The 27,759-nt window shown below is 44.3% G+C and overlaps 1 protein-coding gene across 6 annotated transcripts in view; it reads right to left on the bottom strand.

The window, feature by feature from the left end:
• Window positions 1-27,759, bottom strand: part of ZNF236 (zinc finger protein 236) — a 199,259-nt gene that overhangs the window by 44,412 nt on the left and 127,088 nt on the right. For all 6 annotated transcript variants that reach the window (XR_007355241.2, XM_048840075.2, XM_048840076.2 and 3 more), the window contains 3 exons: window positions 23,338-23,493; window positions 9,454-9,641; window positions 438-569 (listed from right to left, as the gene is read on the bottom strand). Coding sequence is in view for 5 of the 6 variants with exons in the window: in XM_048840075.2 (XP_048696032.1) it covers window positions 438-569; window positions 9,454-9,641; window positions 23,338-23,493 (476 nt within the window). In the remaining variant the exon portion in view is untranslated. The remainder of the gene's footprint in view (window positions 1-437; window positions 570-9,453; window positions 9,642-23,337; window positions 23,494-27,759) is intronic.

The raw sequence follows: 27,759 nt of genomic DNA, 5'->3' as shown, positions 1-27,759 counted from the left end.
GATTTAAGCAAGTTTCAACTATATGGGAAAGTCTGCATTATTCTGTTATTAAAATCACAGAGGAGGTTGGAGGGGGAAGATCTGGGAGGCGGAACAGGTTGGAGTACCAACTTTATTTAAGGACCCATTTTAAAGCCTGTACTAGTTAATAGATTTACTTGGAAATTCCCATAAAATGTATTCTATACTCAAAAAGTGCTATACTTATCATGAAGATATCAGATATTTTTTCATAGTTAACAAAGACCCTGAATCCCTGCTTTAAGTGCAAAATCAACCCAGTCTTAACTATAAAGCTAGAGCCTCTGTAATAAGCTACTTTAAGACAAAGTTAAAAAATTATATGAAACTCTCTGCTTCAGGACAAATGGATCATTTTCATATTTGAGTAAAGTCATGTTTTTATACATAAGAGTACACAAATAAACTACATCTACCTGATATGTTATTTCATCAGAGTTTGTAGATGTTGAATGTGGAGTATGGCTCACCAGTATGACTTGTTGTGAGCCCGAACCGCTTTGGCTGGAGAGACTAGAATCTGTGAGTAAAGCGGGGAACTGCTGACCCTATCAAAATAAAATTATTTAAGTGATTGTATTTACAAGCACAGTCAACTGTCATAATTAACCAGTAAATCCTAAAAGAATTATAAAATGGGGTTAAATAGAAACTCATTTTATCACTCAAGACTACTCTTTAAAAAGATTACTTCAAACATCGGTCTGAACAAATCACTTTAAAACAAAAAAACCAACCAAACCAACCAACCAAACAAACAAACACCCTAGCATTTTCAGGCCAATGGGGATTAAAAATATATCCAAATAAGCATATCAACTGTGCTAAATCCACATATTTTGAAGTGTCACATTATCTGAAATTAAACCACATAATGTATTACTGCCAACTCCATAGAGCAGGAAGCACCACACCAATGGTATAATACATTATATCATTATATATTTTGACCTACCATTTGCATGGTATATCATGACAGATATACCTTGTATAAGGTGTTTGGGAAGCCCACCATTTTTATTTTTCCAACTCAAGATAAATGCTTTTAATGCAAAGCTGAAGAGATCGGGGATAACTGGGAACGTAGTTACCTCCACAGACTGTATGTGTAAATATATATATACATACACACACACACACACCCCCTAATCCACAGAAAATAAATAAGCAAACAACTTAGTCCTAGTTCAGCAAAGATAGAAGCCAGCAGTGATTTTCACATATTAAGATTGAAGGGAAATGTCACAGAGGATCTGACTGTACATTTGGCCTATGTACAACACCTAAATGTAGTCAGTGATATTAACGTCTAACTTTCAAGGACAACAAATGTAATTCAGCTAAAAATTATATGAAGAGTTAAGTTATTGCTGAACGTGCAAATGGTTTTGCTTTGCTACCAACCACTGAAGTCCTTTTTCATGTGAAGCAATTGGGATTTTTTCTTCATACTACTTGCCAATGCACCTTTAGCTCTATTGACGTACTGGAAAGGTTCCTAAACAGTGGCTCATGAACCACGGGCAGATAGTGTTGGAGAGCTAAGTGGTCACACGGTGCTGGCTTGCGTTTTTTTTTTCAGCTGCTAACTTATTTTAAAAAGACAGTTACCAACTATAATATATACTCTCCTATTATTTTCCACAAAAGAAACAGCTGTATTGCCACAGAAATTATGTGGTCACAAATGGATGGACAGCAGGTTCACAAGACAACATACTAAAGTCTGGTCCATGCTACAAAATATTTTGGAGGCCTGGACCTAAAGTCACTGATTACTATGCACCAGCATTTTCAAGATGAAAAATAAATATCTTATTTAAGTCTCTATAGGTTTATTCACATTCACAAATACTTGCTCCTAGAGGAAGGTACCACTGTCAACCTTTATATAATGTGTCTTCCTTCATTATCTCACACTGGTGTTTCTCCTGTTAATTTTCCTAACCGGACATGAAGTGGAAGAGGTCACTGGGATTTACTGTTAAAATTTCTAAAATGTGTTCTTGTATTGTGACTAATTTGTCTAATTTTGATTAAGTAGAAATCACTATTACAAACCCAGTGAACTTTCTCTTGTACTGCAGTATTACAGAGTAGACAGGAGCAAGGAGCAGAGTTACATATCCTACAACACATGGAAAGGACAGTTTCTTGCCTTACAGCAACTGTGACTCTTTGACACGATGTACACAGTGTCAATCTCACTGTAGGAGGCACGCACCTGACACACACAAGACCAGATTATACTGGATATGAGGGTTGCATAGGCATCCTTGTGCTCCCATCTGAGGGATAAATGGTGGAGGGGTCATGACACTTCCTCAGTTCCCTTGCAACTCAAAGCCCACATTGCAGACTACTCCAAAAAATGGGGATGGAGGGTTGATCACAGAACCACACTGACTACAGTATCTCAAAGAACCACAGTTACTGTAAGGTAGGTAGCCATTCTTTTCTCTTCACGTACAATGTGTGTCAGTGCAGATCCCACTATAAGTGACTAGCAAGCAGTCTCCCCTTCAGATGGTGGGAGTAAGAAGCCACAGCTGTACAATCAAAAGCTATGTTTACACTTACGATCCTGTGTAAAGAAGACACTTTACACTCCCACCTAGCATGGGTATAAGTATCAGCATAGTTGACAAGGCACGGCTTAGGTGAGCAGAGTGCCCTACCTATACAGCCAAGATGTATAGCCTACAACTCTCAACGTGCCAAATGCTTCTCATGTCTGCACTGCTATTTTTAGGGTCCCTTTGCCTCAGCCTTTCCCCACCACAGTGAAAGGCTATGACAGCGGGGAGGTACCAGGGAACAGCTCAGACAACTATCTGCTGCTGGAGCCTTTCACTGTCACGTGTAGCTATACCCTGCAGTGTCAGGTGTGAACACAGCCTGCCTTTCACTGAAGCATGTAGCTACACATGTAGTACCTGTATTCTACACACTTCCCTAAGTGTAGATATAGCCAAAGATTGCAATCCCACTTTTGGTGTCTCCCCTGGCTATCCTGTCAGGTGCATATTTTTAAAAAGATCAAAATCTCTGAGCTCAGCACATTTCTGAAGCAGGCCAACGAGGTTGCCTGTGCTCTGTTCATCAGCGCTCCTTGTTGTTTAGCAAGACACGCTCATTGACTAGCTGGTAACAAATGGTAATGTACTCTGTGATCTGCTTTGAGAGTCTCTGGGAAGATATTGCTTGGCGTTTACATACATCTGATAAAGCCACAAAGAGAGACACAGTGAGTTTGAAGGGCTTTGTTCTTCTAAATAGTAAAGTAGGGCTCTGGAGACATCCAGAGTGTGAAATTTCTTTTCTCCTGGAGAAAACAAGTGTGATTTTGAGAAGAAGACTGCCAAGATGAGTGACTGATTCTGATGGAATTCTGAGACCACCTAGGGGATGAACTTGGGGAGGGGACTCATCATCACCACCTTATCCCTGTTAAAACAATGTGTATGGTGTCCAGCCATAAGGGTTTAGATCTTGCTGACTTTCCATACCAACCTGATAGCAACTAAGAAGACTGTCTTGATGGTAGGTGGTATAACGAACATTTTGATGAAGGGTCAAAGGAAGGTTTCATGAGCCAGAGGAGGGCAAAAAGAGGAGTCAGGTCTCTAACTGGATGTCAGGCACGAAGGAAGCCCTTAATAAATCTCACCACTGTACAGTGTGAAAAACTGCAGCAGCATACAGTCCAGAATCTGGAATCAGGTTTTCAACAAGATTTACATTACTTTGGGCTGCCTATATGGAAAAAAAAAATCACCATTTGAAAAAAAAGTTCTGCTAGTTTTCCTGCTCTGCATAAGAACCTCTTGCACCTGCCACAATCTGTGTCATGAATGCTCATCCACCCCAGTATCCAAGACAGCTGTGTGCAGCAAGTGCAAGTACAGGTGCAGTATCTGTCCAGAGTTCAGAGACACTATGTCTGGGCAAAGAAGGGACGCATATAGGAGGTTGGCTGGACATCTATAATAGGTCTGACAGACAAAACTGTCCCTGCCAATTGGGGGCTATCATGATAATGGTAGCCTTGTCCTCTCTGATCTTGGATATTATCCTGGGGATCGGTTGGAAGGCATAAAAGAGACTGTGAGACCACCAAAGAAAAAAAGCATCCAGCAGAGACCCTAGGTATATGCCTCCGTTGGAGTAGAAAACCTTGCATTTGGCACTCTCTATTGTGGCAAAAATAAATCTATGGCTTATTTGGATGGGTCCCCCATCATCAGAATATTGGGTCTAGGATGGATTCCACAGCAGTCATTCATGGTTAGTTACCACATTTCTGCTCAAGAAGTCTGTAAGGTCATGGTTGACTTCTGGAAGAAGAAAGTCTGGTGGAAAATCATCCCGCACTGGTAACACTATTCACCGAATTTGATGGATTCCAGATAAAGTGAGGACCATCTGGTACCCCGCTTGCTGATACAGTGTATCACCATCATACTGTCCATCACAGTTTGCACTATATTGTTTCACAGACATTGCACAAATGCTATGCAGGCCAAGCTGGTGGCCCTCATCTTGACAACGCGTAACTTCAGATTGCCTGGAGACCACACTCCTTGTATTTGGAGTTGATTCAGGTGGGCACCCCAACTTGTCCCTGCTTCATCTGTAATAAGCTTCACTGTTAGCAAGGGAATCGAGGACGAGACCCACCTTTCCTCAAATCAAGAGGTTTAGTCACTCGGTAAGTTCTCACAAAACTTGGGACGGGACAGTGACCAACAGGTTCATATTGTGTTTGGATGGGGAATATGCAGTCCTTAGCCCGTGCTGTAATGGCCACAGGTGAAGTCAGGCAAGCAATATCACATAAGTACATGCATGTATGTGTTCTAATAATCCCAGGCATATGCAAAAGTTCATGGGTAGTCTCATCCTTATGTCACATACAAGCAACTGAAGAGATCTCAATTTGTCTTTTGACATGTATGCTTATGATATCTGTGACTTGAGCAGAGTTCCTCTGAATTCTACATTCTTAGAGGGCATGAAAGATGATTTTTCATAGCTCACCAGGAGCCCTAACTGAAAGAACTGGAGGAGAACTTGATCTAGGGCTGTCTTGTCTCATCCCGGAACTTGCCCCTGAACAGCCAGTCATCTAGGTATAGACAGACATGATGTCACTGTTTCCCTACAAGTGACACTACCATGGCCAAGCACTAAGTGAATATTCTTGGTGTCATGGAGAATCGAAAGGGTAGAAAGTTGCATTGAAAATGGTTGAGTCCTACTATAAATTTGAGGTTCTCCCAGTGAGGGAGGTGGAGAGCTATGTGGAAGGAGGCATCCTGCAAGTCATGAGATGAACCAGTCTTGAGCTGGGAGCAATGGAATGATAGAAGCAAAGTGTTACTATCCTAAATCTGAGGCAGCATATGTATTTGTTTAGTTTCCTCCGGTCTAAAGACAGGGATAAAGGATAAAGACGGGGAGTAAAAGCCTCTTCCTCTGTAGTCCTGAGGCACCTCTGATATGGCTCCGAGGTAGAGAAAGAAGGCCAATTCTGTTTGTAAAGGGCTCTTGTGAAAAGGGTCCCTGAAAAGGGGCATGGAAGAGAAAACAGGGGAGGGAAAGGAACTGGGTAGTATAACCTTGAGTTACGATGTCCAGACCCAATTTATCAGTGGTAATATCCGATCAATGCCCATTGGAATAAGGTTAGACAGTTTCCAAAAAAGGGCTCCATGGACCTGTCCTGGTGCAACTCTCGTCTGAGTAGTCACATCTGCTGCCATTATGTGTGGACAGAGTTCATGAAAAATGATGTCCTCTACTGTACCTTATCAGCTTCTTGGAATGGTATTTCGGCTGCCTACAGTAGGACAGCGTGTGCTGTCTTTGCTGGCGCAAAAGAGAGCTCAGTCACACTGGAGTCCTTGAGCAAGCATAAAGGCAGTGTCAGTTTTCTCTCTGATACTTCAAATGGCAGATCCTCAACCATAGTTTGTACTCCATGAAGAAGGCACACAGCCTGGAGCCAACATGCCTTCCACATTGGCAACACTTAGGCCATGTACCTAGCTGCAGTGCCTGCTCTGACCATAGCTGCTTATAAGGTCATTTTGGCCACCAGCTGAGTTTGCTTTTATGATGTCCCTGAGCTCCTCTCTGCTCTCACAACATTCACTCTGCCCCAAGTTAAAACGTCACATTTGGCTTGGAAACCCTGATAGCCACTTACAATTGAAACAATGCACAGAGTAGGATTTTCCCCCAAACAAATCCAGTCTTTATCTTTTGGCACATTCTTGGCCGAACAAGACTTCTCTTGGACAGTTGAGACCACTAAAGATCCAGCGACTGTGGCTGAGGCAAGGATGCTGCTGGAGAAGGAGATCTTTTCCTCTTCCAAGACTGAAACAAGGGGCTTGGAAGGTAGAGACCGGGCAAGATGGACCGTACACCACAGGGGCCAAGGAGGCATCCCATATGCATCCATGTGGCTGGTAAGTTGCTGACTGGACCAATGCCAGTCCTGGCAGGTCAAAGGCTCTGATGAATTCCTTGGGTTTCTTGCTGGCACCACTCATGGATCACATGGGAGGGACAACTCCCTGCTAGTACCACCTCATCACCAGGATGCAAGCTGTCTCTCTCTTTCATGGGTGGCACTGATGAGTAGGGAGCCATAAGTGCTGGGGCCTTGTTGGCCCTGTTGGATACTGCAGTGCTGATGTATGTCCTGGGTGTGGTCCACGATAGTTCACCCAATGCCAGAGTTGATGATAGTACAGGTGCTTTTGGTACTAAATGTAGTCTGCTGCCCTGCAATCTACTCCTTTTCACTCATTTTTCATGTTGGATAAGGTTTATCCTCTTGCCTTCCGGTCTCTTTCTGGATGAGAAGACACTGAGCTTTTCCTCAAACTCCTGTCCCAGTGTTCTGGGTGGCCTGTTTTAGTGTCCTGTTTCAATGTCTGTGGTGGGGAGCATGGATCACCTTTCATGTTGCACTCCCCACCAGTTTCCAGTCCAGGCTGGGGAAGCTAATGATCCAACTAGCAGACCAAATTCAGTGATGAATCCTGGCCATATGCCACCTGAGGCTCGCTGTGTATACGAAGCTGTGTATGTGCTAAGAAGAACGTCTATGATGTTGACTAATTTATGCTGGCTATCATACATATATATAAAGCATTAAGTATCCACATTAAGTATTAATATAGCAGTTATAAATCCCAAATTAGTCTGTACCTTTGAAATAATCCCGTTCACCTATGTGAAATATCCCATACCACCTTGCATTAACTTTGGCTTAGAGTAGATAGGAATATTGTCAGTATCAGGACATATAATTGTTTCCTTATAGAAACAGAAAGGCAGTTACCCTCACAAACCTATTTATCCTAGTACAGGTTTAGGAGGTGTCTTCAGATCCCTTAGTACCTGGAATGCATTTACCCATACTAAAGATAAGGGTCCATCATGACCTAGAATGCACAGTGTGTTCAGAACAAAGATAAGGGGCACACCAGAAAAACAAGATAAAAAGCTAATTAGTTGAACCTAGTTTCAAATGAGGAATATGGTTTCTTTTAAGATTGCTTCAGGAGTAGAACTTTGGAGAACACACCTTCTGTAATAAGGTGAACGTAACACTGCTCTACAGGATGGCTCTTTTGAAGATTGGTGTCATATAGAACCTTTTTCCTATATCATATTAATAAACTTGACTGACATTGGTTATTTAGTCTCTTGACCAACTGACCATACAATTTATCAAAAATGGCATCATCTTTAATGTCAAAAGTCTTGATAGGTTCAATGCTGCAGTTGGTGATAGCGTACATCGGAGGTGGGCAAACTATGGCCCATGGGCCACATCCGGCCCTCTGGACCCTCCTGCCCGGTCCCTGAGCTCCTGGCCTCGGAGGCTGGCAACCAGCCCCTCCCCTGCTGTTCCCCCTCCCACACAGCCTCAGTTCACTGTGTCGCCGGCGCAACGCTCTGGGCGGCGGGGCTGCGAGCTCTTGCTGGGCAGCGCAGCTGCAGAGCCGCAGCCTGACCACCCGGTGCTCTGTGCTGTGCGGTGGTGTAGCTGGCTCCAGCCAGGCGGCATGGCTGCCTGTCCTGGTGCTCTGGGCGGCACGGCTGTAACACCACCAGCCACTGGTGCTCCAGGCAGTGCAGTAAGGGGCCAGGGAGCAGGCGGGGGGTTGGATAGAAGGCACGGGAGTTCGGGGTGGTGATCAGGGGGCGGGGGTGTGGATAGGAGTCAGGGCAGTCAGAGGGCGGGGAAAAGGGGGTTGAATGGGAGCAGGACTCCGGGGGGGGGGGCAGTCAGGAAGAAGAGAGGGGGTTGGATGGGGCGGCGGGGAGCAGTCAGGGGCAGGGGTTCCAGGGGCGGTCAGGGAGAAAGGGTGGTTGGATGGGGCAGGGCTCCTGGGGGAGCAGTCAGGAATGAGAGGAGGGGTTGAATGGGGCGGCGGGGGGCAGTCAGGGGACAGCAAGAGGTGGATGGGGCAGGAGTCCTGGGGGGGCCATCAGGGGGCGAGAAGCAGGTGGGGTGGATAGGGAGCGGGAGCCAAGCCACGCCACGTAACCGGCCCTCCATACAATTTTGGAAACCCAATGTGGTCCTCAGGCCAAAAAGTTTGCCCCCCCCCGGTGTAGATATTAATGTCAGTGCCAGTTGTTTTCTTGATGCAGTCTTCTTTGCTGTGGTCTTGGCATTACCTGCCTGCTTAATGGAGTGCTGGATGGTGCAAATTTGAGCAGTATGGGGATACTAGAGCCTAGATCTTCTGGGTCTCACGTCACTCTCAGACTGTTCCAAGAGATGGAGCTTCAGTCTCGCTTCTCTTGACCTTTAAGATGAGTAGAGAATGAAAGGCAAACCGAGCACCTGCTGCTTGGATGAATTATACACCCCAAAACCAGGCAACTGCTGTGTCCGTCTTTAAGAAAAATTAGTCTGTCAAAGGATGAACAAGGCTTGAAGGTTTTGACTCCACCATCTTGAGATCTTTCTATAAAGGGGTATGTCCTGAGGGGGGAGGGGGAATGGGGAGAGAGTGTTGTATAAGGGGATCAAATCAAAGAAATTCAATCTGGACAGGGATTATGCAGTTGAAAATTAAAGAACTAAAAGCTGTTCTAAAGATTGGTTCCATTTTGCTGCCACTGACAGTAAGAGGAAACTTGGGGAGGATCACGGGAACTCCGGCCTTCATGCTTTCCCATGGGAGCATGAGGTGGCATAAGCTGTAGCTCCACATAAGAAATTCTGTCATGGTTCTAGGCAACAATGTGCACACTGTTAGCAGCAAAAATGTTTATTGCATCTTCATCTACTGTGCGTAAGTGGTAAAAATTACTTTCTGAAAAAACATTCAGACACTCCAGTCCCTTGAGGTTGTACTATTACTTTACCAAAAGAGCAGAGCAGTAAATTGCACTGACCTGTGAAGTGATATTAAGTGTAACTGAATCAAGACCACTAGATAACATGCCCTGAGTATCAGCCAAGGTCAAGGTGACACTACCATCTCCTCCAACTCCTGACGAAGACATTACTAAATTCTGAGCAGAAACTGTGGATTGAGACATGGGTGGTGTTGAAGGAAGATTTCCACTTGAAGTATTAAGTTCTGCAAAAAATAAAGTATGCACAACATTAAAAACGGAAACAAGCATCAATCCTAACTACAGAGCTACCTTATTTTAGGTGAATAACTTAGGTGATAATTTCTTGCTTGCTAAGAGTTGGTGGCACTACTGCAGATCTTTCTCCTCTTTTAGTCAGACAGGTGGCAAACAACGGGAAAAACAATTTACTTCCTTGTAACTGGAGTTTGCCAGATATGTAGCATCACAAAGATGTATGTGTGAGAGCCTTGCACTGTGCTGCATGGACATGGGTCCATTACAAGCAGTATAACTGAAGACAAGTTTTCAGTGATAGGTAACACACTATGGAACACCCTACCACAGGAGGTCAGAATGAGTCTTCATCTGATCACCTTAGGAACTCAAAGGAAAAACTCACCTTTTTCAAAAGTCTACTTACACCAGAAGCAAAGATGACAACAAAATTTATTGAAACCCAAAGAAAGAAAATTCCACCACAAAACAAAAACCAGTAAAAGTGACCAAACATTAGGATAGCGAGAGCAGAGCCAGATCTTATTTTCCTGTATAAAAGGCTCAGATATTACAGTGAGATGTGTCCACTCTAATATAAAAATAACAACAACAACATAAGACCAAAATTCTGTAAACAGATTAGTTAATGCATCTGTTTACAGAACAGGGCCCCAAAAATATAAACCTACGTTAGAACACATTACAGTGTATGAAAATAATAGAAATGTAGTGGCTTGAAATAGCCACAAGGGAGTTCCAACAAGACAAGCTGCCTGTTCATAAAGTCATGAACCAATTTATTCTGAATCTGAAATAACTGGGGCTATGAGAAAGTCATCCTCAGGGTGTTCAGAAAATATTGCAATAATCTAAAAGCTGCACTGCCACTATCTAAATCTAATGAATTCATTTATAACTATTCAGAGCCAGTTCAGACACTAAGACAAAAGGAGACATTACTTACCTTGTATAATGAGTTATTTGAGATGTGTCCCCCACTTGAGGTGTACACACATCCCTGGCACATTTGATTGGAGACTTTCAGCAACAATGCTCCTTCAGTCCATGTATGCACCCTAGCCATCTTCATGCCCTGTACTGAGGATACTTAGGACTGTGATTGACAAACTATCCTCAAGTTCTTTTCTACCACAGAAGTCCCAGTGAGAAGAGACACTGCAGCTCAAGGGAAAGGAGGGCGGGTAGTCGAGCACCCACAGGGAGACATCTTGAAAAACTCTAGTTACTGTACAAAGTAAGTAACAACTTATTTTTCTTCGATTAATGCCCCTATGCACACTCTACTTGAGTTGACTCTCTAGCTGTATCCTCTGAAGGAGATGGGCACTTCAGAACCCAGCCTAGAACTGTTCGTAGAACTGCAGAACCAAATGTAGCATCTGTTCTAGAGGCATTCACCAAGGTCTAATGTGTTGAGAAAGTATGAACTAATGCCCATGTAGCAGCTTTGTAGATTTCTGTAACAGGAATATCTTTCAGTATGGCAATGGACATAGGTTGAAATCTAGTAAAGTGGGCTATTACCCTATTTGGACATGGCCCATTAGTAGCTGGATATCAGGAGACGATGAAGATGGAAACCCATTTAGAAAGTATCTGGGAGGACACTAATGGAGAGTGTGTAGGGGAGGGCAGCTAGTGGTGAGCGGGAAGCCAGGAGCCTGTGGGGCTAGGGTTAGGTTAGGGTTAGGTCAATGGAAGTGCTCCTGTTGAGGATGCGCACTACCGACCGAAGGAGGGTAGTATGGACCTGAACCACTGCAGTAATTATGTAAGATGTCTATGGAAAAATTATGATTTGCGGAATACGATTATCCTATTTGTATGAATGCATCATTTTGTATATCAAGTTATGAATATTAACTACGTACCTGTATTTCAAATGTTTGCTCCTATGGTAGCACCAACAAGGTATTTAGCCAGCACATTGTGAAGGAACTATCCAAGTTGAATGGCCCATCAAAGAACACTTAACTCACAATGAACCATGGAAGACACCTTAATGGACTTTCCTGTGAATGTTTTAACTAGAGTAGGAGTAATGGCCTCTGCTATAGCAGGCATGGACATGTGACTTGCTGTCATAAATATAAAGGGAAGGGTAAACCCCTTTAAAATCCCTCCTGGCCAGAGGAAAAATCCTCTCACCTGTAAAGGGTTAAGAAGCTAAAGGTAACCTCGCTGGCACCTGATCAAAATGACCAATAAGGAGACAAGATACTTTCAAAAGCTGGAAGGAGGGAGAGAAACAAAGGGTCTGTGTCTCTCTGTCGGTATGCTGCTTTGCCGGGGATAGAACAGGAATGGAGTCTTAGAACTTTTAGTAAGTAATCTAGCTAGGTATGCGTTAGATTATGATTTCTTTAAATGGCTGAGAAAAGAATTGTGCTGAATAGAATGACTATTTCTGTCTGTGTGTCTTTTTTGTAACTTAAGGTTTTGCCTAGAGGGATTCTCTATGTTTTGAATCTAATTACCCTGTAAGGTACCTACCATCCTGATTTTACAGGGGTGATTCCTTTACTCCTATTTCTATTAAAAGTCTTCTTGTAAGAAAACTGAATACTTTTCATTGTTCTCAGATCCAAGGGTTTGGGTCTGTGGTCACCTATGCAAATTGGTGAGGATTTTTACCAAACTTTTCCCAGGAACTGGGGTGCAAGGGTTGGGAGGATTTTGGGGGGAAAGACGTGTCCAAACTGCGTTTCCCAGTAAACCAAGTTAGAGTTTGGTGGTGGCAGTGGTTATTCCAAGGACAAAAGATAAAATTAATTTGTACCTTGGGGAAGTTTTAACCTAAGCTGGTAAAAGTAAGCTTAGGAGGTTTTCATGCAGGTCCCCACATCTATACCCTAGAGTTCGGAGTGGGGGAGGAACCTTGACATGGTGGCAGTGGTGGCTGTTGGTAAGCAGGTTTCCAAGTAGTTGGAGGTTTTTTGCTTTGATTTGGGGCCAGAGCAGAGATAAGGGAATTGTCTTTTTCTGTAGGCTGACAATCACTATCAGAGAATAGGTATTCTATTCCAGCACAGCAAAATTTTACAGCCAAGTTTTGTTTGTTTATTTCTAAACCTCGGGTGTAAAGTTAGTTAAAAAACAGAGAGGTTAGGATGACAAAATCCACGGCTCGACAAAAGCTGGAATTAGCCGATTTCAGGCTAAGGAAAAACAAAGGGAACATGAAAGACAGATAGAACTCATGCGGCTGAAGAAGGAAGAGAAGGAAGAAGAGAGGAAGCATGTGGAAGAAGAGAGGGGAAAAGAGAGGAAGCATGCACTGGAGATGGAGAAGGTAAAGGCTCAGCAGAATATACCAACAAACCCTAGCAATCCTTCTCCAGGTACCACTCCCCATCCCAGAAAGTTCCCCACCTACAAGGCAGGCGATGATACTGAAGCCTTCCTAGAAAACTTCGAAAGGGCCTGCCTTGGGTACAACATCTCTACTGATCAATACATGGTAGAGCTGAGGCCGCAGCTCAGTGGACCTTTAGCTGAGGTGGCAGCTGAAATGCCTAAAGAACACATGAACAAGTATGAACTGTTTAAATCCAAGGCGAGAGTCAGACCCGAGCAGTCTCGTCGGAGGTTCAGAGCCCTAAGGTGGAAACCAGACGTGTCATTTACCCGACATGCCTACCACACTGTGAAATATTGGGATGCCTGGATATCAGGAGCAAGTGTTGAATCTCCAGTAAATTTGCCCTTCCTAATGCAAATGGAACAATTCTTAGAGGGTGTTCCTGAGGAAATAGAAAGATACATCCTAGATGGGAAGCTCAAAACTGTAATCGAGGCAGGAGAGATTGGACCAGATGGGTGGAGGTGGCCGAGAAGAAGAAAACTGGTCGCAGTTGGAGCGGAGAGCAGAAGGGACCACCCCAGACCACACCCTATCACCGGGGGCCGCCCAAAACCCCACCTACCTCCCAAAGAACCCTCCAGACACCTTATCGTCCCGCCACCCCGTTCTCCAGCAACCCACCTTGCCCCAGTGACCCGTCAGCTGGACGATGTTTTAAATGTAATGAGCTGGGGCATGTAAAGGCCAACTGCCCCAAGAACCCCAACAGATTACAGTTCATTGCACCAGGATCACACCAGAGGTCTGCAGGCCCAGATACCTCCCAGATACCCTTGAAGCGGAGGGAAACTGTGAGTGTGGGCGGGAAGAAGGTCACCGTGTGGAGGGACACCGGAGCACAAGTGTCAGCTATCCATGCTTCCTTCGTGGACCCCAATTTAATCAACCCAGAGATCCAAGTGATGATTCAACCCTTCAAGTCCAACTCTTTCAATTTGCCTACAGCCAAGTTGCCTGTCCAGTACCAGGGCTAGTTAGGAACGTGGACTTTTGCAGTCTATGATGATTATCCCATCCCCATGCTGTTGGGGGAAGACTTGGCCAATCATGTGAAGCGGGCCAAGAGGGCAGGAATGGTCACCCGTAGCCAGGCTAAACAAGCCGTGAGGCCTTGCTCTATTCCGGAAACTTCTATCAGGACCCAGTCAGAGGTGATGGACCCGGACCCCAGGCCAATGTCTGCAACAGCAGTAGTGGATCTAGTCCCAGAGATCCAGACGGAACCAGTCCCAGAACCGGAACCAGCGGAACAACCAGCACCAGACCATTTGCCAGCACTAACTCCAGTACTTGCAACCTCAACACCAGAGGGCCCCACCGAACCTGAACCGGCAACAGCCCATAACCCTACACAAGAGGCTCAGCAGGAGCCTGAACCCCAACATAGTGTCCCAGCAGAGAGCGGTTCACAGTCAGTGGAAACAGCCCCATCCCCTACATCGCTTCCAGAGGGACCAAGCATAGGTCCACAATCCAATGAGGAACTGATGTCTCCAGCATCAAGGGAACAGTTCCAGACCGAACAGGAAGCAGATGAAAGCCTCCAGAGAGCTTGGACGGCGGCACAGAGCAACCCACCGCCTCTCAGTTCTTCTAATCGATCCAGGTTTCTTGTAGAAAGAGGACTTTTATACAAGGAAACTCTTTCTGGTGGACACCAGGAAGACTGGCATCCTCAGAGACAGTTGGTAGTTCCAACTAAATACCGGGCCAAGCTCTTGAGCTTAGCCCACGATCACCCTAGTGACCATGCTGGGGCGAACAGGACCAAGGACCGTTTGGGGGGTCATTCCACTGGGAGGGAATGGGCAAGGATGTTTCTACCTATGTCCAGTCTTGTGAAGTATGCCAAAGAGTGGGAAAACCCCAAGACCAGGTCAAAGCCCCTCTCCAGCCACTCCCCATCATTGAAGTTCCATTTCAGCGAGTAACTGTGGATATTCTGGGTCCTTTTCTGAAAAAGACACCCAGAGGAAAGCAGTACATACTGACTTTCATGGATTTTGCCACCCGATGGCCGGAAGCAGTAGCTCTAAGCAACACCAGGGCTAAAAGTGTGTGCCAGGCACTAGCAGACTTTTTTGCCAGGGTAGGTTGGCCCTCCGACATCCTCACAGATGCAGGCACTAATTTCCTGGCAGGAACCATGGAAAACCTTTGGGAAGCTCATGGGGTAAATCACTTGGTTGCCACTCCTTACCATCATCAAACAAATGGCATGGTGGAGAAGTTTAATGGAACTTTGGGGGCCATGATACGTAAATTCGTAAATGAGCACTCCAATGATTGGGACCGAGTGTTGCAGCAGTTGCTCTTTGCCTACAGAGCTGTACCACATCCCAGTTTAGGGTTTTCCCCATTTGAACTTGTATATGGCCGTGAGGTTAAGGGGCCATTACAGTTGGTGAAGCAGCAATGGGAGGGATTTACACCTTCTCCAGGAACTAACATTCTGGACTTTGTAACCAACCTACAAAACACCCTCCGAACCTCTTTAGCCCTTGCTAAAGAAAACTTACAGGATGCTCAAAAAGAGCAAAAAACCTGGTATGATAAACATGCCAGAGAGCGTTCCTTCAAAGCTCTTTAGCCCTTGCTAAAGAAAACTTACAGGATGCTCAAAAAGAGCAAAAAACCTGGTATGATAAACATGCCAGAGAGCGTTCCTTCAAAGTAGGGGACCAGGTCATGATCTTAAAGGCGCTCCAGGCCCATAAAATGGAAGCATCGTGGAAAGGGCCATTCACGGTCCAGGAGCACCTGGGAGCTGTTAATTATCTCATAGCATTCCCCACCTCCAACCAAAAGCCTAAGGTGTACCATATTAATTCTCTAAAGCCCTTTTATTCCAGAGAATTAAAGGTTTGTCAGTTTACAGCCCAGGGAGGAGACAACGCTGAGTTGCCTGAAGGTGTCTACTACGAAGGGAAAAGTGCTGGTGGTGTGGAAGAGGTGAACCTCTCCATGACATGCAGTGACAGCAGATCAAGGAGCTGTGCACTAGATACGCGCCAATGTTCTCAGCCACCCCAGGACTGACTGAACGGGCATACCACTCCATTGACACAGGTAATGCTCGGCCAATTAAAGTCTAACCTTACCGGGTGTCTCCTCAAGCTAAAACTGCTATAGAACGGGAGATCCGGGATATGTTACAGATGGGTGTAATCCGCCCCTCTGGAAGTGCATGGACATCTCCAGTGGTTCTAGTTCCCAAACCAGATAGGGAAATACTTTTTTGCGTGGACTACCGTAAGCTAAATGCTGTAACTCACCCAGACAACTATCCAATGCCACGCACAGATGAACTATTAGAGAAACTGGGACAGGCCCAGTTCATCTCTACCTTGGACTTAACCAAGGGGTACCGGCAGGTACCGCTAGATGAATCTGCCAAGGAAAGGTCAGCCTTCACCACACATCTCGGGCTGTATGAATTTAATGTACTCCCTTTCGGGCTGCGAAATGCACCCGCCACCTTCCAAAGACTTGTAGATGGTCTCCTAGCGGGATTAGGAGAATATGCAGTCGCCTACCTTGACGATGTGGCCATATTTTCGGATTCCTGGGCAGACCACCTGGAACATCTGCAAAAAGTCCTTGAGCGCATAAGGGAGGCAGGACTAACTGTTAAGGCTAAGAAGTGTCAAATAGGCCTAAACAGAGTGACTTACCTTGGACACCAGGTGGGTCAAGGAACTATCAGCCCCCTACAGGCCAAAGTGGATGCTATCCAAAAGTGGCCTGTCCCAAAGTCAAAGAAACAGGTTCAATCCTTCTTAGGCTTGGCCGGTTATTAGAGACGATTTGTACCGCAATATAGCCAAATCGCCGCCCCACTGACAGACCTAACCAAAAAAGAAACAGCCAAATGCCGTTCAGTGGACCGAAAAGTGTCAGAAGGCCTTTAACAAGCTTAAAGCGACACTCATGTCTGACCCTGTACTAAAGGCTCCAGACTTTGACAAACTGTTCCTAGTAACCACAGATGCGTCCAAGCATGGTGTGGGAGCAGTTTTAATGCAGAAAGGACCTGATCAAGAATTCCACCCTGTAGTGTTTCCTCAGCAAAAAACTGTCTGAGAGGGAAAGCAACTGGTCAGTCAGTGAAAAAGAATGTTACACCATTGTCTACGCTCTGGAAAAGCTACGCCCATATGTTTGGGGATGGCGTTTCCACCTGCAAACCGACCATGCTGCACTGAAGTTGCTTCATACCGTCAAAGAAACTAACAAAAAGCTTCTTCGGTGGAGTTTAGCTCTCCAAGATTTTGATTTCGACATCCAACACATCTCAGGAGCTTCTAACAAAGTGGCTGATGCACTCTCCCGTGAAAGTTTCCCAGAATCAACTGGTTAAAATCGTCCTTGAGATGTGGAAAATATTGTTAGTCTTTATGTACTTGGTAGTATATTTAGAGATGCATGTGTCTTATTAACTCTGTTTTTCCTAGAGCTCCAGGAAGAAATCCCAGCCAGTGTTTCACCCTAGCTGAGATTTGGGGGGCGTGTCATAAATATAAAGGGAAGGGTAAACCCCTTTAAAATCCCTCCTGGCCAGAGGAAAAATCCTCTCACCTGTAAAGGGTTAAGAAGCTAAAGGTAACCTTGCTGGCACCTGATCAAAATGACCAATGAGGAGACAAGATACTTTCAAAAGCTGGGAGGAGGGAGAGAAACAAAGGGTCTGTGTCTCTCTGTCGGTATGCTGCTTTGCCGGGGATAGAACAGGAATGGAGTCTTAGAACTTTTAGTAAGTAATCTAGCTAGGTATGCGTTAGATTATGATTTCTTTAAATGGCTGAGAAAAGAATTGTGCTGAATAGAATGACTATTTCTGTCTGTGTGTCTTTTTTGTAACTTAAGGTTTTGCCTAGAGGGATTCTCTATGTTTTGAATCTAATTACCCTGTAAGGTACCTACCATCCTGATTTTACAGGGGTGATTCCTTTACTCCTATTTCTATTAAAAGTCTTCTTGTAAGAAAACTGAATGCTTTTTCATTGTTTTCAGATCCAAGGGTTTGGGTCTGTGGTCACCTATGCAAATTGGTGAGGATTTTTACCAAACCTTTCCCCGTAACTGGGGTGCAAGTGTTGGGAGGATTTTGGGGGGAAAGACGTGTCCAAACTGCGTTTCCCAGTAAACCCAGTTAGAGTTTGGTGGTGGCAGTGGTTATTCCAAGGACAAAAGATAAAATTAATTTGTACCTTGGGGAAGTTTTAACCTAAGCTGGTAAAAGTAAGCTTAGGAGGTTTTCATGCAGGTCCCCACATCTATACCCTAGAGTTCGGAGTGGGGGAGGAACCTTGACACTTGCCCATGTGACTCCAAACTCCATCTTGTTACGGTACCTGTATTTTTCCACAAACTGGACAGAGGGCTTTGTTTGAAACAATGGGTTTCCCTCTGCATGGCAGAAGCTATAAAAGGCTGTGGAGACATCTCCATTTTGTCTCTTTCCTACTCTAACCTCTGGACTATGGTTAGAATGCTCCCATGAGTGTAAGTCCAAAGGACTGAGGACCTTCCAGTGATCTGGAAGCAACCAGAGACTTAACAAGCCAGCAGTTTAATTTCATCACTGCTACAAGCCTGATCCAAGAACCTTGCAATTATTGTATGTATTTGATTCCTTTAACCACTTTTAACTCTCACCTTTCTTTCTTTTATAAATAAACCTTTAGATATTAGATACTAAAGGACTGACAACAGCATGATTACTGGGTAAGTTAGATATTGACCTAGGTCAATGTGGCTGGTCCTTTGGGATCAGAAGGGTTTTAAATATCCACTCTTCATTAAGTCTAGTGTTTTTGGTGGTGATACAAGGATTAGAACACCTAAGGAGACTGCTTTTCTGACTTCTTGTTAGCCAGTGCGGTGAAACGTCAGTGTACTTCTGTTGCTGGTCTAGTATATCTTGTGAAAGAATAACCACCAGTTTTGGGGTCTGTTTGCCCTGTTTCTCAACAGTTCATCCTGAATTTGGTATTCTCAGTTGTGATCCACTGAGGCATGGTTACAAGAGGTATTTGCCACTAGAAAAACCATTTTCATGGAAAGATTTAGAAGCGTACAAGAAGCTAATGGCTCTCAGGGAGATTATTCAAACCCCATGTTCACACTTAGGATGAGAGTTGATAACACTTTGATGAATCTGGAAGCTGAAGGATGAGCAAATACTGAAAAACCTTCCATAGGAGAATTAAATTCTGTGATGGCTTCTACATGGACTTGAATGGAGCTTAACAAGAGACCTCTTTTCTTCAGAGTGAATCCATAGGTATCCAAAATCTCCAAGATGGAGAATCAACAGGAGAGAGGTGATAGTATGTGCACCAGTGGTAAAATCACTTCCATTTCTGAAGACAATTCATGGTAGACTACTTACTGCTGTTCAAAAAAAGACTTCTTGATCCTCTCTGGAACAAGAGAGTTCTAATCCTGAAAGCCATCTAGGTACCAAGCCATTAGCCAGAGAGCCTCCAAGCTGGGGTAACAAATATTCCCCAAATCCTAAACGATGGCGGGCTGGGAGCAGAAATAAAGAAGGTAAGGAAACCATACCTGTCTTGGCCAGGTTGGTGCAATCAAAATTACCATGGTTTGTCCTATTTGTTTAGAACGCTGAAGATTAGCAGCATTGGAGGGGAAGGTATATAGGAGACTCTTTGACCAGGAAAGGAAAAAGGTGTCCCCATGGAATGGAGACTGAAACGTCTTCTCAAACAGAATTTTGCACATCTGCGGTTTGCAGTACTGGAAAAAATGTCTTTTGTTTGGAAGACGCCAGGTAAGGAAAATCTGCTTTAGTATGGTATTCATACTAAATCTGCTTTAGTATTCAACTTCCCACTCGTCATCCAAGGTGAAGTGTTGGCTGAGGTAATCAGCAATGGTGTTTTAGCAGCTGTAAAAATAACCTGTTGAGATATGGATATGGTGGACTATACACCAGTTCTATTACCCGAGTGCCTCTGAGCACAGAGAAGGGGATCTCAACCCCTTGTTGATTTATGTTGTACATACTGGTCCTGTTTGTCATTAGACAAACAGAATGACCTTCTATCATGCTGGTAAGCATAATGTACTGCCATGACCTCCAGAAAGTTGATATGTAAACTCCTGGGCGGACTATCTGCACAGGATAACATGGTCCCATAGATGAGTTTCCCATCCTCAGATGGATGCATCCAAAACTATTGCGACAGAAGGAGGCAGATAACTGAAGGGAATCCCTGAGCATACCTTGTCCGGATTCTTCCACCATTCAAGAAAGACTAGCACACAGCTGGGACTAAAGAGCAACTTGTTCAAACTCTCTCTGCTGGGAGGGTATAAACTGTCCTGAGCCAGGCTTTGAAGCAGGGTATATGTAAGCAAGTGTGTAACATGACAAAGTACACACTGCCACATGCCCTAAGAGCTGCAGGCACAGTCTGGCAACGGTGTGGGGATTCATTTGGACTTGAGCTATTAAGTACGTCAGACTGAGAAACCTGTCCTCTGGTAGGTAGGCTCTGGATGTCGTGGCATCGAGAGTGGCCCCTATGAACTCCATTCTCCACAGAAGTAAGAGGGGTCATTTTCCATTACTGAGGTGAAGGTGAAGCATGTGGAAGAGAGACATAGCTTTCTTTACAGCAGTTTGAACTTCAGCATAGGAACACCCCTTAAGAAGCCAGCTATTGAAATAAGGGAAACAAATTACTCCCCATTGGCAAAGCTGTGAGGCAACTACCATCATAACTTTTGTAAACACTCTGGGTACAGAGCAGATGGGCTGCAAAGGACGACTCGATACTGACAGTGGTCCTGACCTATGACAAAGTGTAAGGCTCTCTTGTGAGAGGGCTGTATTGTGACATGAAAGTACACGTCCTGAAGGTCAAGGGTCACAAAACAGCCTCCTGAATCTAGGGATGGAATGATAGTAGCTAGTGGTACCATCATGAATCTCTGTACCTTGATGAAGGTATTCAGTATGCTGAGATCTAGAATTGGCTTCCATGTACCCCTCTTTTTGGAAATCAGGAAGTACTTAGAACAGATCTCTTCCTTTACATTGAGTCGGAACTTGTTCCATGGCCCCTATGCAGTGAAGGGAGAGAACCTCTCACCTCAGGAGAGGTTCATGAGATGGATCCCTGAAAAGGGACAGGGAAGGGAGGCAGGGTATGGAATGCAAGAGAATGGAGTTGCCCGAAGTTATAACCTCCAAGAGCCATCTATCTGAAGAAATCTGCTGCCATGAGGTTCAGAAACGGGAGACACAATCCCCAGAAGTTGGGAGGAACGAAAGGGCAGAGTAGTATAGCAGCAAATCTGGATTGCGGAGATGTTTGTGACCCTCGACCAAGGAGTCAAAACAACCACTTTCTTGATGGTGGCCGCTGCGTCAATCCAGGTGCAGCAGTTGAGAATTTCCCCCTCTCCATTCAGGTTTTCCTTTTAGGTGTTTCCAAGGTGCTGTGGTAGGTGGAAAACTGAGCGGATCAAAATCTCTGTGCTGTCTGAGGCTAACTGAATCTCCTCTGGTTTGCAAATGTATTTATGCCCAGCAAATAAAAGGTTGCCCTGGAGACCTGGAGAATGCAGAGCCCTCTCCGAGAACTTGCAAAATAATTTCAGATGATCAAAGGAGAGGTCCTCTACAATGTTTTGGACTTCACACGAAATTCCAGAGGACTGCAACCATGAGACCTGACACTCGACTGACAATCCAGCTGTGGAGCTGGATTGAACAGCACTTGCCAGCGGCATCAAGAGAGGACCATAAAGCTGTTCTGGATAGATGCCCTTCTGCAACAATTGCCTGAAACTGATCCCTAAGCTCTGAACTACAGGGTGGCACGGTGGCAACTGAATAGCTCTTCTGACCAAAATATCTATGTGCTCATGGAACATTAGCCCTATCATGAGATGGTCTTCAAATGGTGCTGCCTGTGTTGTTCATTCATTGCATCCATAATCCATGAGTTAGGGGATGGGTGGGAAAATAAAAATTCTGAACCGTGAATTAGAACTTAATACTTTTCATCTGCCCTCTTAGCTATCAGAAGGTCAATATCAGAAGCTCTCTGCTTTTGATAGAAATCTTTCCCACTTCACATGCAGGTCTACTGGAGGCTGATGGGGCAATATCGTGGCTTGGAGGCCACTGTATGGGTGGGGGGGGGTCTCCGGGCCTGGACCTGAAGCCGGATGAAGGGAGCACTCCATCATGAAGAGGTGAAGTTTAATCTCCCTAGAATGGCTCTTAAAACTAGTGCAGATTTTGCACTTTGAGAGCACACGGGTATTCCCAAGTGGACACAGTGGGAGTGGCTGTCATTAACTGGGAAGGACTCCAGGCAAGTGAGGTAATATTTAAAGACTGGGAGTATAAGCATGCCTCAAAACAAAAAAGGCTCCTTGAAAATGGACACCCCTGTGCAAAGGGAAGTGGAGGCAGCAAGGAGCCAAAGCTTCGGCTAGTGGAAAAGATCCCAAAAGAAACAAAACACTAAGCTAAGTAAAAGAATAAAATAATTAACTATAAAAATAAAACTAAAAATAGCAACTAAGAGGAAGGCATCTGCACAAGTGAGTACTGCTGAACTCTCTGCCTCTGGCCATGGCAGCTGAGAAGGAATTGAGGACAGTTCATCTGTCACAACCTTATATGCCCTCAGTATGGGGCACAAGGATGGGTAGGGCGCATGTGCAGGCCAAACAGCACTGCTGCCAACAATCTCCAATTGAAGGTGCATGCGTATTTCAAGTGGAGCACCCAGAGGGATGCTCTCAAAGAAGAACTGCCTGCTTATAATTACAAAGGACCTGCATCCACTAAGGGAGAGAGGAAAGGAAAGCAAAAGGGACCTACCACACCAGACACAGACAGTGAATTTCACCGTTTGTATATGAGTACAAAGTATGAACTGTTTCATATTTACAGAACAATGTGATAACTTAAGTCCTATGGGAAATCTGAATCATGACTCCTTTATCACTGTTCCTTGGCCACATGACAGGTTCCCTAATGCCTCCAGTTTAATAGGAAACCTCTGTGCATTATTCCTTTAACTATCCCAGTGCACCAGTTTTAGATGTACTCACTCCCTTGTTCTCCCTTGCTCCCTGTCCTATGGGGATGAACATTTCAATTGATATGAAACATGATGGAGTCAGGTGAGAGAACAGACAAAATCTTGGGCTTTATAATCAGGGAACAAAACGAATTTAACATTCTAGATTTACTGAACAGGCCCAGCAACTATTTTTCCACACAGAAAGTTATTATTTCTCTTAAGAAATCAATTAGTGCTTACCTGAAGCGTTCAGTGATGTACCCTGAGACAGAAGTTGATCATTGCTTATAGTTAACGTAGCACCTGTTGATTGATTGCTGATTGTTGGTGTTGTCAGTCGTAAACTCCCATTCAACTCATTACTTCCAGAAGAATTATGCTGAATAAGATCTTGACCTAAAGAGAAATTACTTCTGTGACACCTGGAAACTCCGGAAAAGCAATTTTTCTGCTAATGTACTTAGCACAAACAAGTTCTCATTAAACAGTATTAGGACAAATAGTACATCCAATCAAAAGGATTAATTTTGTACTTGAGGCAATATTAATAAGGAAGACTATGAAATTGTGGATTTTTTGACAGTATACTCCACTACTGTAAGAATATTTTTAAAAGGAGCAGTATGAAGTGTATTATTACAAGTCAATTCCAGCTAAATGTATGCTAAAGCTAAAGTTCCAGCTAAAGTTTCCTCAATTTATTAAAATGTAATTGAAAGAAATCTGTATTATGAAACTGATTTACAGAAAAGGAAAACCATTACCAGGAAATGAAGAGACAGTTCATTAGTGCCTGTGAACATACAGAATTGGTTTGCACACGTGAAGATTTTCAGATACCGGGCAGACAAATTTTTGTACACTTAACTACTGACCTCACTAATATTTAGATATTCATGAGCAAACATGAAGTCTCATTTAGTTAGGCCTACGAAAATGTACTAATGAAGCCATGAGACCCACTACCTGGACCCAGAGCTTAATTGTTGAAAATTTGTCCGTAGATAAAACGAGTACTAGCCTGTTCTGTGACTGTTGTTCTTCAAGATATGGTGCTCATGGTCATTCCTCTTCAGGTGTGCGTGTCCAGTGCACCACAGCTAGAGACTTTTCCCTTAGACACCCATCAGGGTGGCACATGTGCCCTCTGCTGTCTGATACTGCTATGCATAGTATAAAGGACGGAGCTGTCCCCAACAATGCTCAGTTCCTTCTTACTGGACAGACTCCAATATAGAGGGGAAAGGGGTGGGTGTCATAAGAACAACAGTTACAGAACAGGTTAGTAAACATTTTTTCTTCTTCGAGTGATTGCACATGTCCATTTCACTTCAGGTGACTCACAAGCAGTTCAGTTTGGAAGTGGGATCAGGGTCTATCTGAACAATAGTGGGAGGACTGTTCTTCCAAGCTTGGCATCATACCTGTTATGCTGATATGGCATAATGAGATGCAAAGGAATACACTAATGAGCAAGTTGCAGCTCTACAAATGGCTCGTACAGACATCAGATCTGTTACACTAATAATGTTGTAGCACATTCTTATAGAGTCCTGCACTTAGGACGGAAGAATCCAATGCATCACTACAGACTAGGGACCGAATGGCTAGGCAGCAGTTCTGCAGAAAAGGACCTAGGGGTTACAGTGGACGAAAAGCTGGATATGAGTCAACAGTGTGCCCTTGTTGCCAAGAAGGCCAATGGCATTTTGGGATGTATAAGTAGGGGCATTGCCAGCAGATCGAGGGACATGATCACTCCCCTCTATTCGACACTGCTGAGGCCTCATCTGGAGTACTGTGTCCAGTTTTGGGACCCACACTACAAGGAGGATGTGGAAAAATTGGAAAGCGTCCAGCGGAGGGCAACAAAAATGATTAGGGGACTGGAACACATGAGTTATGAGGAGAGGTTGAGGGAACTGGGGATGTTTAGTCTGCGGAAGAGAAGAACGAGGGGGGATTTGATAGCTGCTTTCAACTACCTGAAAGGGGGTTCCAAAGAGGATGGCTCTAGACTGTTCTCAGTGGTAGAAGAGGACAGAACAAGGAGTAATGGTCTCAAGTTGCAGTGGGGGAGATTTAGGATGGATATTAGGAAAAACTTTTTCACTAGGAGGGTGGTGAAACACTGGAATACGTTACCTAGGGAGGTGGTGGAATCTCCTTCCTTAGAAGTTTTTAAGGTCAGGCTTGACAAAGCCCTGCCTGGGATGATTTAATTGGGGATCGGTCCTGCTTTGAGCAGGGGGTTGGACTAGATGACCTCCTGAGGTCCCTTCCAACCCTGATATTCTATGATTCTATGACCCTATGATAGGAGGAAATTCATGACAAGATTCTCTGAGTTGAGACTGGAAGAACCTTCTGCCTGTCTTCGTATGCCTCAAACACTTGTGATGATGACCTAAATGGTCTAGCCCTGTCCAAGTAAAAAGCTAATGCCCTCATGTGGTATGCAGTCTCTCCTCACCCTTATGAGGACAGGGTTTAGGAAAGAAATTTGGTAAGTATATTGCTTGATTAATTGGAAGTGAGACACTAATTTAGTCAGAATTTTCAGATGTGGGCTAAGTATAGATTGCCCTTGTAAAAGATTGTATAAGGTGGCCCAGCTACCGAGACTTGTAACACTAGCACCCTTCTTGCAGAGTTAACAGCCATCAAAAAAGCTACTTTCACTAACAGAAGTAACAAACAGGTAAGCAATGGTTCAAAGAGTGAACACATCCACTTTGTTAACACCAGATTCCAGTCCCAAGATGGACAGGATCCTCTGCTTGGGGATATAACCAGTCCAGTCCCTTTAAGAATTTGAGTGACATTGGACTGGAGAAAACTGAGTGACAAGCAATTGGAGGGTGGAAAGTGGAGACAGCTGCTAGGTGAACCCTGATAGAACTAATGGAAAGACCTTGCTGTTTCAGGTGAAATAAAATAGTTCAGAACAAGCTATATAGAAACCCAGTCTGGTGAACCTCCTTTCTGCTGTGACTACCAACAGAACTATAAGGAGAACTTAAATAGGTAATTGTACCTAACAGAAGGCTTTCTGCTGTTCAGGAGGATGTTTTGTACATCCCTTAAACAGAACTCCTGAGAGGTTAATCATGAAGCATCCATGCCACAAGATGAAAAGCATATATAGTCCTGTGAGATTTGGTCTGATTCTGGAAGAAGTGTAAAAGGAGCCCTGGTTGAGAAGCTCAACAGGCTGGAGAACCAATGCTGATAATGGTAAGCATACATTAGCTTGTCTTTCCAGAGTAATAGGAAAGCTTTCATCAGAGATCCTTGAATGTGATCTGCTCTAGAATAAAAAAAAAGTTAAAAAAGGATGTCACTTCCTGTTGTGATGAGTTGCAAACAGGAGTATGCGAGGAACACCCCAGGTTTGAAAAATCAGTCTTACTATATCTGGCCAGAGAGACTACTCATGATCTCTGTGGAAGAGCTGCTCAAGGAGGCTGCCAGACTGTACTGAACACCCAGAAGGTGGGACACTTTGAGGTGAATCGTGTTGGCGATACAGAACTCCCAAGCTGTATCATCTCTTGATGATCTGATCTGGCCCCTCCCTTTCAGTTCACATAGAACATTGCTGCTGTGTTGTCCATAAGAACAAGAAAAGTCTTTCCTTGATGTGGGGGAGAAAAGCCCAACAGACAAGATAAATGACTCAACTCTCTCATGTTTTTGTGGACAGCTAAATCTTAGTGACACCAAAGACCTTAGTCTGTAGATTCCTCAGGTGGGCTCCCAACCAAGAGAAGTGTCTGTAACCAGAGTCAGTGTGGTTGTGTGGACATGAACAGAACTCTAATGCATACATTTGTTAGATCCATCCACCAATTCGTAGTGGCTACAATTCCTACGGGCATTTGAACCAGCATGTCTAGTGATGAGTTGAAGCATATATTGAGATCAGCCACCGATGCAACTTCCTTAGATAAATTTTGGCATGCTGAACCACATGTGTACATGAGGCCTCTGGTAACTTGTAATCTGAGGCAGTTCCTTACAGTTGTGACTAGATGGGCCTTCAGATCCAATACAATGACTATCATCATCTGGAATCTGGTTTGCAGGAGGAAAGTCCTGGTTAACATAGAATCCAAGACTTCTCCTATAAACAATATTCTCTGAACAGGGGAAAAGACTGAATTGTCTTCATTGATAAGCAGTCCCACAACTCTAAAGATGGACTGGATCTTGGACACACAGAATTCTACCTGGCTCTTGGAGAGACCTCCCACCAATCAGTCATCCAGATATGGAAATACTTGTACTCCTGTTTTCCTTAGGAACGCAACCACCACCACCATGTATTTTGTAAATACTCTCAGGGCCACAGATAGGTCAAAAGGCAGGAGTGTGGCCTGATAATGGGAGTTATTTCTCATAAATCTTACAAATCTCCTGTGGCTTTGACGGACAGCCATATGGAAATGTGTCTCTCTCAACTCAAGGGCAGTGTACCAGTCCCCAGGATCCAGGTAGGGAATAATGGATGCTAGGGTCACCATGCAAAATTTTATTTTCTTTATACGTTTGTTCAGCTCTCGCAGCTCTAATATGGGTCTACGACCTCTTTTGACTCTGGAATTAGACTGCATGAATAAAACTCTTTCCTTCTGTGGAGAGGAGGGGACTCTTCTATAG

Source organism: Caretta caretta, chromosome 2 (genome assembly GCF_965140235.1).
Source record: "Caretta caretta isolate rCarCar2 chromosome 2, rCarCar1.hap1, whole genome shotgun sequence".
In the NCBI taxonomy this organism is placed as follows: Eukaryota; Metazoa; Chordata; order Testudines; family Cheloniidae; genus Caretta; species Caretta caretta.
The sequence above is the reverse complement of the archived record's forward strand: the minus strand, read 5'-3'. Positions and strand labels throughout refer to the sequence as shown.